Source organism: Mus caroli, chromosome 15, assembly GCF_900094665.2.
Source record: "Mus caroli chromosome 15, CAROLI_EIJ_v1.1, whole genome shotgun sequence".
In the NCBI taxonomy this organism is placed as follows: domain Eukaryota; kingdom Metazoa; phylum Chordata; class Mammalia; order Rodentia; family Muridae; genus Mus; species Mus caroli.
Window position 1 is genome coordinate 77,849,106 of NC_034584.1, and position 11,810 is coordinate 77,860,915.

At 53.2% G+C, this 11,810-nt stretch overlaps 1 protein-coding gene across 6 annotated transcripts in view; it reads left to right on the forward strand.

The window, feature by feature from the left end:
• Positions 1-10,114, forward strand: part of Mpped1 (metallophosphoesterase domain containing 1) — a 78,891-nt gene extending 68,777 nt beyond the window's left edge. For 3 of the 6 annotated variants that reach the window (XM_029470158.1, XM_029470156.1, XM_029470157.1), the window contains exons 5-7: positions 3,499-3,614; positions 6,023-6,136; positions 7,866-10,103. In XM_029470158.1, the coding sequence (XP_029326018.1) occupies positions 3,499-3,614; positions 6,023-6,136; positions 7,866-7,984 (349 nt within the window). In that variant the 3' untranslated portion in view covers positions 7,985-10,103. Of the gene's footprint in view, positions 1-3,498; positions 3,615-6,022; positions 6,137-7,865 lie in introns of all 6 variants that reach the window. The other 3 variants (XM_029470159.1, XM_029470160.1, XM_021183538.2) reach the window with 2 other exon arrangements.
• Positions 10,115-11,810: the final 1,696 nt, after the last annotated feature.

Here is an 11,810-nt window from a genome sequence, read left to right on the forward strand (position 1 = left end):
CCAGATGTTAGGTCGCAGTGGAAGCTGGTCAAGGGGCTCTTGGGCACCCCAATATTATGACTTGATCAGTGCATCCCTCAAATAGCACTGGAGGCTCCAGGGCAGACTGTACACTGAAGATGGTACCTCCTTTATCTCCTGGACCTGAAGCAAGTGGTGGTTGCTCTGCCCAGGCCCTGCCCCTAAAGGCCTCAGTCAGGTTCCTGGAGTCTGCTCAGGCCTTGCCAGTTGACACAGCCATTTAGGCCTGCCCAACACCCAGGGAAAGCCCTCACTGACACTACCTCAGAAAAATCTTCCAGAAACTTCCCTACAGGCTCAGCCTCCCTCTGCTTCCCAATGCTAAGACAGCTAGTAACATCCTGGAGCATTGCCTGTGTGGAAATACTTCCCCGGCTGTCCTCGTCAGTCCTTCTTCCTCCATGTTGCTCCTAGCAGGACACAGCAGCTGCCCTCAGGGTCAAGCCTGGGAGAGGTGAAGGGCCAGTGTGGGGCAAAGTCAGTATGGCTGACAACAGGCCACCAAGAGCTGAAGTCCTGCTGACTGTTGCTCCCAACCAGGAGTAAGGCAGGAGCTTGTGAGGCAGGAGCTCATCAGAGCCTGCATGGGGAAGGAACAGCCCAGGGCTCTATGCCCTGCTGAGGTCTGATTGCCCACCATGCTCTGCGTGGAGTGCAGCGTGGTGCTGGCGTGAGTGGCTCCTCTGGGTCTCCCCATGAGAGTCAGTGTTCAGGTTTTCCTCCAGAGTCAGGTTCAGTACTGCTGAGGGGAAGCCGGTTGGCAGCAGTGCTCCAGGGTCCGTGGGATATCTGCTGTGTTTCAGAAAGCTATGCCCTGCAGTGGCTCAGAACTAACAGGTACCTTTTCCCGTACTGATGAAGCCTTGTTGTATAGGTATTTGATTAGGTTTTTGGAAAATGAAGCCTGTGTTTGGAAGACAGCACCAGACATACACTGCTCCCCGTCCTGTCTGTTGCCAGGACACTGAGTGGTTTCCACGCTGCTGTGGCCTTTCTGGGCCCTATTCCCACCCCTTCGGCTGCACAGCTCTGAAAATCCTAGGCAGTGATTCAGAAATCTCGAGTGAGGCCCAGGTCTCCAGGGTGTGGCAGGCACAGTCCAAGGAATCCATAAAGAGGAGCTGCCAGTCCAACCAGGGCCATGACAGAAAAGGACCTTGTGACCAGCACGTGTGACTAGGGCAGGCAGGGGTGGGTGGGTGGCACACTGTTTAGTTAAAACTATCTAGCTGAAGTTTCCCTTCCTGCTTTCAACTTCTCTGAGGTCTCCTCTCCTGCAACCTCACTAGAAATACTCTTGCCAACCATCAAAACTGCAACTTGAAGAACCGTGCTCTAGACAAAGCCTTACACCCAGGCTTGGTGGGTGCCTCTTGGAGGTGTCCGTGGTGATGGGTGTGATGGCGATGATGGTGGTAGCGGAGGTGATGGTGATAATAATGGTGGTTTCGTTGAGAAATGATGATGAAGGTGATGGTGGTAGTGACAGATTTGAGGATGATTGTGATGGCCACATGGAGGTGACAGCAGTGACAATGGTGACAATGGACGGAATAGGGATGGTGAAAGTGATGATGGCTGCGGTGGAGGTGATGGTCGCACCTGGGATGGTGGTTATGGCTGTGCTGATGTAGATGGTGGTGGTGCTGAAGGTGGCTATGGAGGTGACAGATGGTGAGGTAACAGTAACATGGGGATGGCAGCACAGTGGCAGAGCACTGAGTCCTCAGAACTCCCGGCACAGGGCTCCTGTGGATTCAGGTATCTTTCTGTCATGGTCACCCTAACTCTCTTAAAACTCACCCCTTGGTCACACAGGTGGCAGGTAGTGGACCATCTTAACCTCAGGTAGTTTGGCTCCAGGCTCCTTAAAGCTGTGTGGAGAGAAAAGGGGAAGGGGGGGAGGGGAAGGGGGGAGGGGAAGGGAAAGGGGTAGAAGAGGAGGGGGAAAGGGAGGAGAAGGGGAGGGGGAAAGTTGAAAGGGAGGAGAGGGGAGGGGGAGAGGGAAAGGGAGGGGGAAAGGGAGGAGAGGGGGAGGGGGAAGGGGAAAGAGAGGGGGAAAGGGAGGAGAGGGGGAGGGGGAAGGGGAAAGAGAGGGGGAAAGGGAGGAGAGGGGGAGGGGGAAGGGGAAAGGAAGGGGAAAGGGAGGAAAGAGGGAGGGGAAAGGGAGAAGAGGGAAGGGGGAGGGCAAAAGGGGAAGGGGGAGCAAATGAGGGGGAGGGGGAAGGGGGAGGAGCAGAAGGGCAGAGGGAGAGAGAGAGATGTTTTCCTTCAGGAGAATGCTCAGCTTTCTTCAGATGGACATGAGCAGGCTGGAGTAGGCATGTCTGAAGGAGGAGGCTCTTGACTGAGCCACCTCTGCCCTGTGCTGTTCTTTCAATGGCTGATTCCAGTCTTGCCACTGTCCCCTGATGGACACTTCCCATGTAAGGGAACCCTGTGGGAAAGGTGTCCATTCTGTGGCTGGGCCTTAATCCCTGGTTCTCCTTTTACGCACCTGCAGTGAGAATCATGGCCTCCTCTGGCCCAGGGACAGGGCCACCTTCTTCACTGGCGGCTCTGGAGGCTGCTCCAGTGGGCAGAGGAAGCAGGTGGAGCCATGCTGCCTCTGAATGCCTGTGGCTTAGCACCACTGAGGTGGTGGTGGCTGGTGTGTGCTGCCTGGCTCTGGCAAGCGTTGCTGGAGGTCTGTGTGATAGACCAGCCTCTGCCTTGAGGTGCTGGCTAAGACATAAGGCACCAGGGCTGGTTAGTGCCCTGATCAGTCACCAGAGGGTCCTCAGCCCCATTTACACAGTACTTACCTGCCTTCAGGGCTGGGGTCTAATATAGGAAAAGGACCTTTGACACCCCATCCCCACCCCAAAGTGACCCAGGGTCACCACCCATTCTTCACACACCCAGGTCCTGCGCTGCAAGCTTGATGATCAGAACAGCAGCCCTGTGTCACCTGGGCATCTTCCCTTCTTGTGAAACACCTAACAAAAGCCTCAGTCGTACAGCCCAAAGCCTGCACGGATAAGGCTGGGAGTTCTTAAATAGGGTTCTGTGGAACCCCTGCGAATCCTAAGTAGGGGCATTGGTGGCTGCCATTAATGTGGAGCCCTTGGGTTTACAAGCAGAGGTGTCAGCCATGTTGGTCAGGAGTAGGATTCAGGTGGCAACTTGGGGCCCATGATGGGTCGTGAGGGCAGTGTCTGGCCTGATCAACTCACAGCGTATGGTGGTAGGCAAATTAAAGAGCTGCCTGCAGCATCTGGCTGCATCTGCTCCTGGGGTCTGTCTCACCTTGTTCTGGCTCCATTGACAGCAACCGGCTGCGGCTGTGAATGCAAAAGTCCCCTAGACCATCCCAGTTTCATTCAGATTGAGCTGTCAAGCTCGCCCTCATGGCTGCTTAACCCTGTGACCTGTACCCTTCTCTGTGATTGTGTCATGCTCCTGAGCCCCCACTAAAGTGCCCCTCTTCTCTCCTAGGCAGCCCTGGTTCTATGGCTGGGGATTCAACCTCCCGAGAGGCCAAGCGCTCCTGGAGAAGTGGAATCTCATCCCAGAAGGAGTTGACATCCTTATAACTCATGGACCACCACTGGGTAAGATCTGCGGTCTCTGGTTTGCCTGGGCTGGGGGCTTTGGAGGATGGGGTGTCTGGTGTCTGGGGCTGTACACAGGGAACCCTGAGTTGGTTTGTTGGGGTGCCACTCTTACCAAGCCAGTGTCACCAGGGCTGAGGGCTCTATCTCCCAGGGTTGCTCCTGTCTGGTGCACCCCTACTCTGGTATGAGCTGAGGCTGTGGCTCACCTGTTGCCCTTCTAGAATCCACTGGCTTCCTGCCTGGGGCCCCTTAGCCTGCCCCAGCCTGCCCCAGCCTGCCCCAGTCTGCCCCAGCCTGTCCCAGCCTGCTCCAGCCTGTCCCAGCCTGCCCCAGCCTGCCCCAGCCTGTCCCAGCCTGCTCCAGCCTGTCCCAGCCTGCCCCAGCCTGCCCCAGCCTGCTCCAGCCTGTCCCAGCCTGCCCCAGCCTGCCCCAGCCTGCTCCAGCCTGCTCCAGCCTGCTCCAGCCTGCCCCCTCTGCTTTCCTTCTAACCTGCCTCCCAGCTCCTTCCTTTTCCTGGTGGTCCTCAAGCCTGCATCTTGTTTACCCACTGTAGCCTCCTCACTGCACTCCAGTCCTGGGTACCTGCTCCTGCCCCATTTTCAGTGGAGGGCGCCCTGAGGCTGGGGCCTCTGCTGGGACAGTACAAGAGGATGGTGACTGGGCTTCTGCTCCTCCCCCACAGGGCCTCCAGGCCAGTGGGCCAAGTCCTTCCTCAGTTTCCCCTTAAGCCAAGTGCGTTCTGTGGCCTTCCTGCTCTCACCCTAATTCCTGTTCTCCTCCCTTACTTCCTCCACTTTCCTGACTTCCTCTTCTCCTCCTCCCCTTCTGTTCTTCTGATTATCTACCTACCCATTCATCCATCTATCCACCCATCCATCTTCCCATCCACTTATCCATTTATCCATCCATCCATCCATCCATCCATCTTCCCATCTACTTATCCATCTGTCCATCCATCCATCATCCATCCTCATTCATTCTCACCCATCCATCCACCCACCCCACCCACCTTTCATCTATCCTTATCTGTCCACCCACCCAATCCATCCATCCATCCATTCATCCATCCATCCATCCATCCATCCATCCATCCAGAAGTCATAGCCTTTGGTCTGCTTGCTCTCCAGATGCCCTGTCCCAGCCACAAAACGCATTGCACACCTGCTTTGGGAATGCCCATGTGCACCATGCCGCAGCAGGTTCTAATGTACTTCATTTCAGGTTGTAGTCATCGGGGCAGTTGGGATGCTAGAGACCCCCATCCCAGTCCTGTCTTAGCCATCACTGCCACTTAAGGATGGGACTATGTGCTTCCAGATTCTAGGGCAGCACTTAATGTCTGTTAGATGAAGCCAAGGCACAGAGTTGTGAACCCGTCTGCGAGGTGGAGGAGGAGCTATGGAGACTAGGACCTAGCTCTACTAGGAAGCTGGTCCTACTCACTACCCACTGCATGTCTGTCTCCTTCCCTCCCCTCTCTCCTCCCCCTGCCTGGCTGTGCTCTGGTCTCAGTGCCTCTCTTGTGGTGAAGCTTGCTGGGCACACTCAGTTGAAGCTCTCCAACCCTTGCTGGCAGCTCCGGAGCTTCTCTTGCCCACCCAAACGGAGAGGGGCCAGCAGAAACCTGATTGCTCACTCAAGACATTGATTATTTTTCGTTTGTGTAGCCATGGAAAGATAATAAGCCACCACCATATGGGGCAGCTCCGGGAGGCTGGCGGCCAACAGACACAGTGGGCACCACAAGAGGGTGTCTCAGCCAAGAAAACTAGCTTCATGTTTCTGTGCACCGCCCCCACCCCCATGTATCCCAGGCTGGGCTCAAACTTCTGATGTAGCCAAGGATGACCTTAAACTCATGATATTTCTGCCACTACCTTCTCTGTGCTGGGATCACAGCCATACACTAACACATCTACAGTGCCCCAGAGCTTCATGCCAGATAGGCAACAACAGAGCTAGACCACAGCTTCTGTGGGTTTTGTAGAGAAAGTTTCTGAATGGGAAATTCTCCCTCAGAGGCTATGGAGGCTCCATTTTGCTTCCAGCCACTGGTATACCATGGACTCAGTTTGCCCTTCTACAATTGGGTAGCTCCAAACAGCCCCTGCAGCAGCTGCAGGCTCAGATCTGTAGTGGTTCTATGCACCTGGACCCAGGTGCCTGGCCTCCCATGGGCTCTTGTAAAAGTCTCTTAGCCCTGCCAAGGAAGAGAGATTGTGCCTCTAGGAGCTGCGTTGTGACAGGCTTTTCTCTGAGGCATAGTTCTGGAACTTGCTGTACCAGGAGAGAGGATCTATGCTGGGGCTGGGGCATGACTTCAGGTCCCACCCAAGTCTGCGCTAATCGATGCCGGAGGTGCAAGATGCCCGCTGACCCCCTCAATGCCTTGTCTCCCCACACAGGCTTTCTAGACTGGGTCCCCAAGAAGATGCAGCGCGTGGGCTGCGTGGAGCTGCTCAACACAGTCCAGAGGCGGGTCCAGCCACGGCTGCACGTCTTTGGCCACATCCATGAAGGTGAATAGGTGGGCAGGAGGGCAGGGAATCTCACATGGGATGCCTCTACCAAATCCTGCTCACTAGCTCCCTCTCTGACTTCTGCAAGAAATAGTCCAGCTCTGTGGCCCATGCATAGCCTACCTCACAGGCATTGCTGCTGTGGTTAGCACCTTAATGCTGCTGGCTAGCAGAAGGTGTACTCACTGGAGTGGTGGGGATGTCCTTCCGCACAGTGGGCAGGTGGCTCACAGTCCTGGCTGCTCACACTGCCCCACACGCAGTCCATCCCTGCTTATCAGCTTACCTTCTTAGTCCTCAAGTGTTCTTCCTGGAGCCCAGGTTCAACATCTGATACAAACCCTTGCTGTTTACTGGTCTGCTCATCCTGTCTGTGGGGTTGGACCATGGTACCTGGGACTCCATGCTGCATTCATCTAGTTCATCTAAGAGTTTTATAGCTTGGAAGTAAATAAACTCTGGCCATTTCTTGAGCACCTCTGAGCACTGTTCTTGGGTGTCAGGAGAGTGGAGCACGTTTGTCTCTGGACATGTTCTCAGATGGCTGGGCAGCAGGCAGGCCATCAAAGGCAGAGCACTGGAGCTCCCGGGGAAGCTCAGGAACAGTGAGTTTACAATGCTGGTTGTCTTCCTGGGCTCTCTTATGGGCATTCAGGGACAACCTATGAAAGGTTGCCAGTGACCCAAACAACACCATGCATATTTGTACCGGCAAAATGGTACTCCAGAGAAGAAAAGGGAGAGCGCCCCTTCTGGTGTGAGCCAGAAGAAGGGACTTCAGCAAGTAGAGGTGGTGGAGAGGGCATGTAATAAAAGACAGAAATGTGACAGTGGTCACCGTGGTGATTGTGAGGAGAACAGAGATGATGAGGAGGAGGAAGATCACGGTGGTAATGATAGTGGTGACAAAGATGGTGGTGGTAGTGACACTCGGAAGATAGTGGGTATGGTAGTGATGTCATGGCAGGGCAACGCTTGTAAGGAAGAGGGTCTTGGTGATGGTGATGGTAGTGTGGTGATTGTCACAGGAGGGTGATGACTAGTGTTGATGGAGAGATGATAATGATGGTGTTGACAACAGTGGTCATGAGGAGGTAGTGGTAGTGTTGACGGTGGTGACACTGTAGATAGGGATGATGATGTTACCATGATGGCAGCGATGATGTCATGGTGATGATAGCAGTGCTGGGGATAGGAACAAGGATGGTAGTGATGTAGTCCAGGGCATAGTGCTGCTGCTGGACATGGGGATGATGATGTCATCATGATGGGGATGAAGATGTCATGATGACATCAGTGCAGTCCGTGGACATAGCACACCAACACACCTGATCATATCTGATGAGATGGTGATACTGGGGACTATGGAAACCAGGTGCCTATACCTGGTCACATCTACTATGCTGACAGTGGCCATAGAGACCATGCTGATGACACCTCTTGAGGGAGACGACGTGAGGATGGTGATGACTGACTTGCTATGTGCTTTTCCTGTGATGTGCACTGGCTTAAGCACTGCATTTGGGCGTTGACCTCACTTGGTCCTCCTGGCAGGCTCAGAAGGACCTATTATCGCTTCCATTTGACAGATAAAAAGACCCAAGAATGAGAACTGTTGTAGCTTGCCCCAGACATGTCCCACCCGCTGTAGCAGAACACCTGTAGCTGCCGCAGCCACTCACCAGAAAGCTCCAGATAATGGTCTGACAGGTGCGTGCTTACTTTCCAGGGTATGGCGTCATGGCAGACGGGACTACCACCTATGTGAACGCGTCGGTGTGCACTGTGAACTATCAGCCTGTGAATCCCCCCATAGTCATCGACCTGCCCACACCCCGGAACTCCTGACTGCTACCCACTCCAGTTCTGCCTGCCCATGTCAGCTCTGTATGTCTGGCCAAGAGCCTGGATCCCCTAACCCACTTCCTCCCATGCAGAACAGCCCGGACAGTCCATTTGGCCACGGGACCAGCCAGCAACGAGTAGAATCCTTGGGATAAAAGAAATCGCCTTTGTCAGCTTTCTACCGCCTGCTGCTGGGGCCTTGAGCAGTCCCATCAGGGCCACCAGGCTCATCTCTGTGTTCTGTGTGTGCATCTGCCCCTTTGTTCTAGAGCCTAACACACTCACAGCCCTGTCTCACTTGGGAAATGACAGAAGCTCGTTTCGACCGACACCCTCCGGCTTTGAGAAGTCGCTGCTCTCAGATGGAATTTGGGAAGTTTTACACAAGATGTCTAGCTACCCAAGTGTGTGGCTTGTGAGCCCCAAGGTTGTGAAAGTGTATGGCCTAGGCTCAGGCAGCTCTTCTCTGGCTGGAGGAAAGGAGATAGACTCGTTCCTTACGTGCATGGGTCTTGGGAGTGTTCAGGGACATCTCAGGAATTCCGACAGCCCCCGGCCAGGCCTAGAGCAGATGGCTTGGCTTAGTCCCCCATTCCATCCTCAGGACCCTGCTGCCAATGTGGACAATGGCTGAGTGTCTCCAGCTTCTGGCTCAGAACCTGGATTTGGGGAGGGGAGCTTTGTTCTTCTGGGTGGCCAGAAACTGCTGGTTACTCATCACAGTGAGGCCATCTTAGATCATCTGGGACCACACTACTTTGTAGATCACGATGGCCAGGGGATTCTGTGGGCTGAGACCTATGCCTGGTCATGTACATGCCCCACGTTTATGGCATGTGTGTGCTTCTCCAAACCTAACCAGGTTGTTAGCATCTACAATGAGCTCCATCCTCCATGTGATTGATTTTTCCCTTCAGAGGGTTCCAGGAAGTTTGTCAGTACCACCAGTAACCGGGAGGTGGCGCAGTTACAGAGCCACCCTGGGTGCTGATGGCAGCTCCACCTCTGGCTGTAGCCTTTCTTGAGTTAGGCCTGGGTGAACCCATCTGCAGAGGACAGAGCCAGCAGGCCCTGGGTCAGGGGGAGGCAGAGTCCATCACTGTCTATTTAAAATGCCCATATTTGTTCTTTGTGGACTCTTTTTTGCACTCATTCCGATTCTTAGTAACATGTCACTAAAATAGTATTATTTGTCCCGACTCTTGATGTTTTACACCCTTTATGTCATGCATCAGACACGAGGGCCTCACTTGCTTGGCCTGGTTCCAGCCTTGGGGACCAGATATCCTGGTACCTTTACTCGGTATAATTTTGTTTTATCTACAGACATTCCTGCAAGGTAGGTACTCTTGCCCTGTTACAGAGATGAGTCCACTGAGGCCAGAGAGGAGAGGTCACTTGCCTGAGGATGCACAGCACAAAGGGGGCAGCAGTGGGATTTGGGCCTCCATCTCTGGCCTCACACCCTCACCATCACCACTGGAGTTCTCTCCCTGCAAAGCAGGGCCTGGGTGGAGAGTCTCGCTTCATTTGGAAGGGTCCTGTTCAAAACTGGCTCTTGTTCATTCTCAACCTCAAGTCCCTCAGACCATCAGGAATCCTGAGCTTTCGGCTCAGCATCCCAGCATCCTGTGAGGCCCACTCCCAATTCTTTCTCTGCGGGTGAGTGAGCTGGGCTCTGGGATGCATTCCCAGGTCACCTTTGGTGCCCTACGTTGGCTAGGGACAACTGTGCCCCACAGGACACAGGCCTGCAGGAATCTTGCTTGGGCCAAGTGGTTCCTGGTGTGTGGGACATTTACAAGGTCTCTCTTCGGTGCCTCAGATGCATGGCGTGTTTGGGGCAGAGAAAAATACATCTCCCCAGTGCTTTCTCAGCTCCGCAGTTTCTATATGGAACAAGAACTATAAACTTAAAAAAATTTCCTAGGGCATCTTCAGAATGCGGCATATTTTTATGTGGAGAAGAAAAGCTGTGGAGGCAGCTGTCTTGAAGAGAAAATTCATTGGAAGTCCTCAAGATTTGAAAGATGGCGGCCTGCTCCTCAATCATTTTGGCATAACTTGATTGTGGCTGTAATTTTTTTTTTTTGTCAAGCATGTCAGACAATAAAGTCTTTGTAAAAAGAAAAAGCTAAGTTCATCTGGCTGCTCGTTCTGTGGGCGAGTTATGAGGGGGCAGAGGGAGGAAGAACTCCAAGACCTAGTGGCTAAAGACCTCCCCCCATGGGTTGGTGACTGTACTCTCTGCTTGTCTCACCCCACCCCACCCCTCATGGGCACAGGGACTGCAGACATCATGGGCAGGACTGGATGTCTGAGCTTCTAAACAAAGCATTGTGGTGTGGCCGAAGTGCTGGGTTATCCTGAATAAGACATGGCCAACCCAGCCATAGGCAGGCAAAAGGTTCATGGGTTGCCTAAGAGCAGCATCCTGGTCTCAAAGTCTCTCCCAGCTTCAAAACTTCTACCATTTATCGCTAGCTGTCCATCCAGCTATTCATCTTTCCACAGTCAAGCACTTGCCTGATGATTCATATTTTCATATGTCCATCTACTTACTCAGAAAACAAGCATCCATCCATCCACCCATCCATCCATGCATACACCCACCCATCCATCAAGCTATAAAGCCAGACAGCCATCTATTCGTCCACAGGACTATCCATCTATCTGTGCACCAACAAAGCTGTCGATGTATACACTCATCTGACCATACACTATTGATGAAACCATTAATTTACCCAGCCCCCTCAGGATATCACTCTATGTGTCCATCTACCCATCCACCCACCCATCCAGTCATCCATCCTTCTGTCCTTCCATCTGTCTTACATAAACCCCCATCCAGCTCTGTATGGACCCCTCCACAGCCATTAACACTTCCCAAAGAGTCTGGCTGGCTTGGATGATGGAAAGGCTGGTGGTGGCTGTAACAGATTTAGGAGGAAAGACTGATAAAGGTAGATGTGAGGATAAAGGCCCCAGAGAGTCCAGGACAGCAGTAGATGTGGCTGCTGGTCACTGGAAGGAGTTGTGGACATAGAACAGGTGTCAAGAAAAAGGGATATGACTGACATCATAAAGCCATGGATCTGGGGCAGAAATGGCAATGGGAGGAGTGGCCTGGGGCAGGTGTGCAATAACAATGTCCCCATAACCTCAGACAAGTCCCCTGCCCAGGGACTCATAGGCCTGCAGCATCCTGTCCTGGGACCTTAACTTCTGAACCCTGGTCTGTCTGAGGAACCCCACCAACTTCTACCATAACCACCGGAACCACAGTAGGGTTCCCGCACAGGGCGTGGCCCTCTGAAGCTGTCACCTTGCAATGTCACCACACTGCCAGAGCTGCTTCAGTACACAGTCTCTGGGGCCCTCCTTCCTTCCCCCTCTTCCTTCCTTCTCACTTCACACACGGAGAAGGAAGGCACTCTACTACTGAGGTGTACTCCTCTGCAGCCCTGCTGAGACAGTGGCAGGGAACCAGTCTCTGGGGACTTACCAGAGCACGTGGCTGTCTTGAGCCTCCTGTCCCCACCTCCTAAGGGCTGGAATCACAGGTGACTACCAGGTGCAGGGAGCCGTGGGGCTCCTTTTGCTTGTACACATGTGCTTTAACCACCAAGCCATCTCTCTGGCCTCTTGCTGATCCTATTTAAAAATCTCTAAATATTCTAGAAACAAGTCTCTTTTTCCCTGTCTCTGGGTTGGTCTTTTTAGTCCCATCCTCAGAGCAAATGTTGAAATTTTTGATGAAGTTTGATTTTCTTTCTTTCTTTCTTTCTTTCTTTCTTTCTTTCTTTCTTTCTTTCTTTCTTTCTTTCTT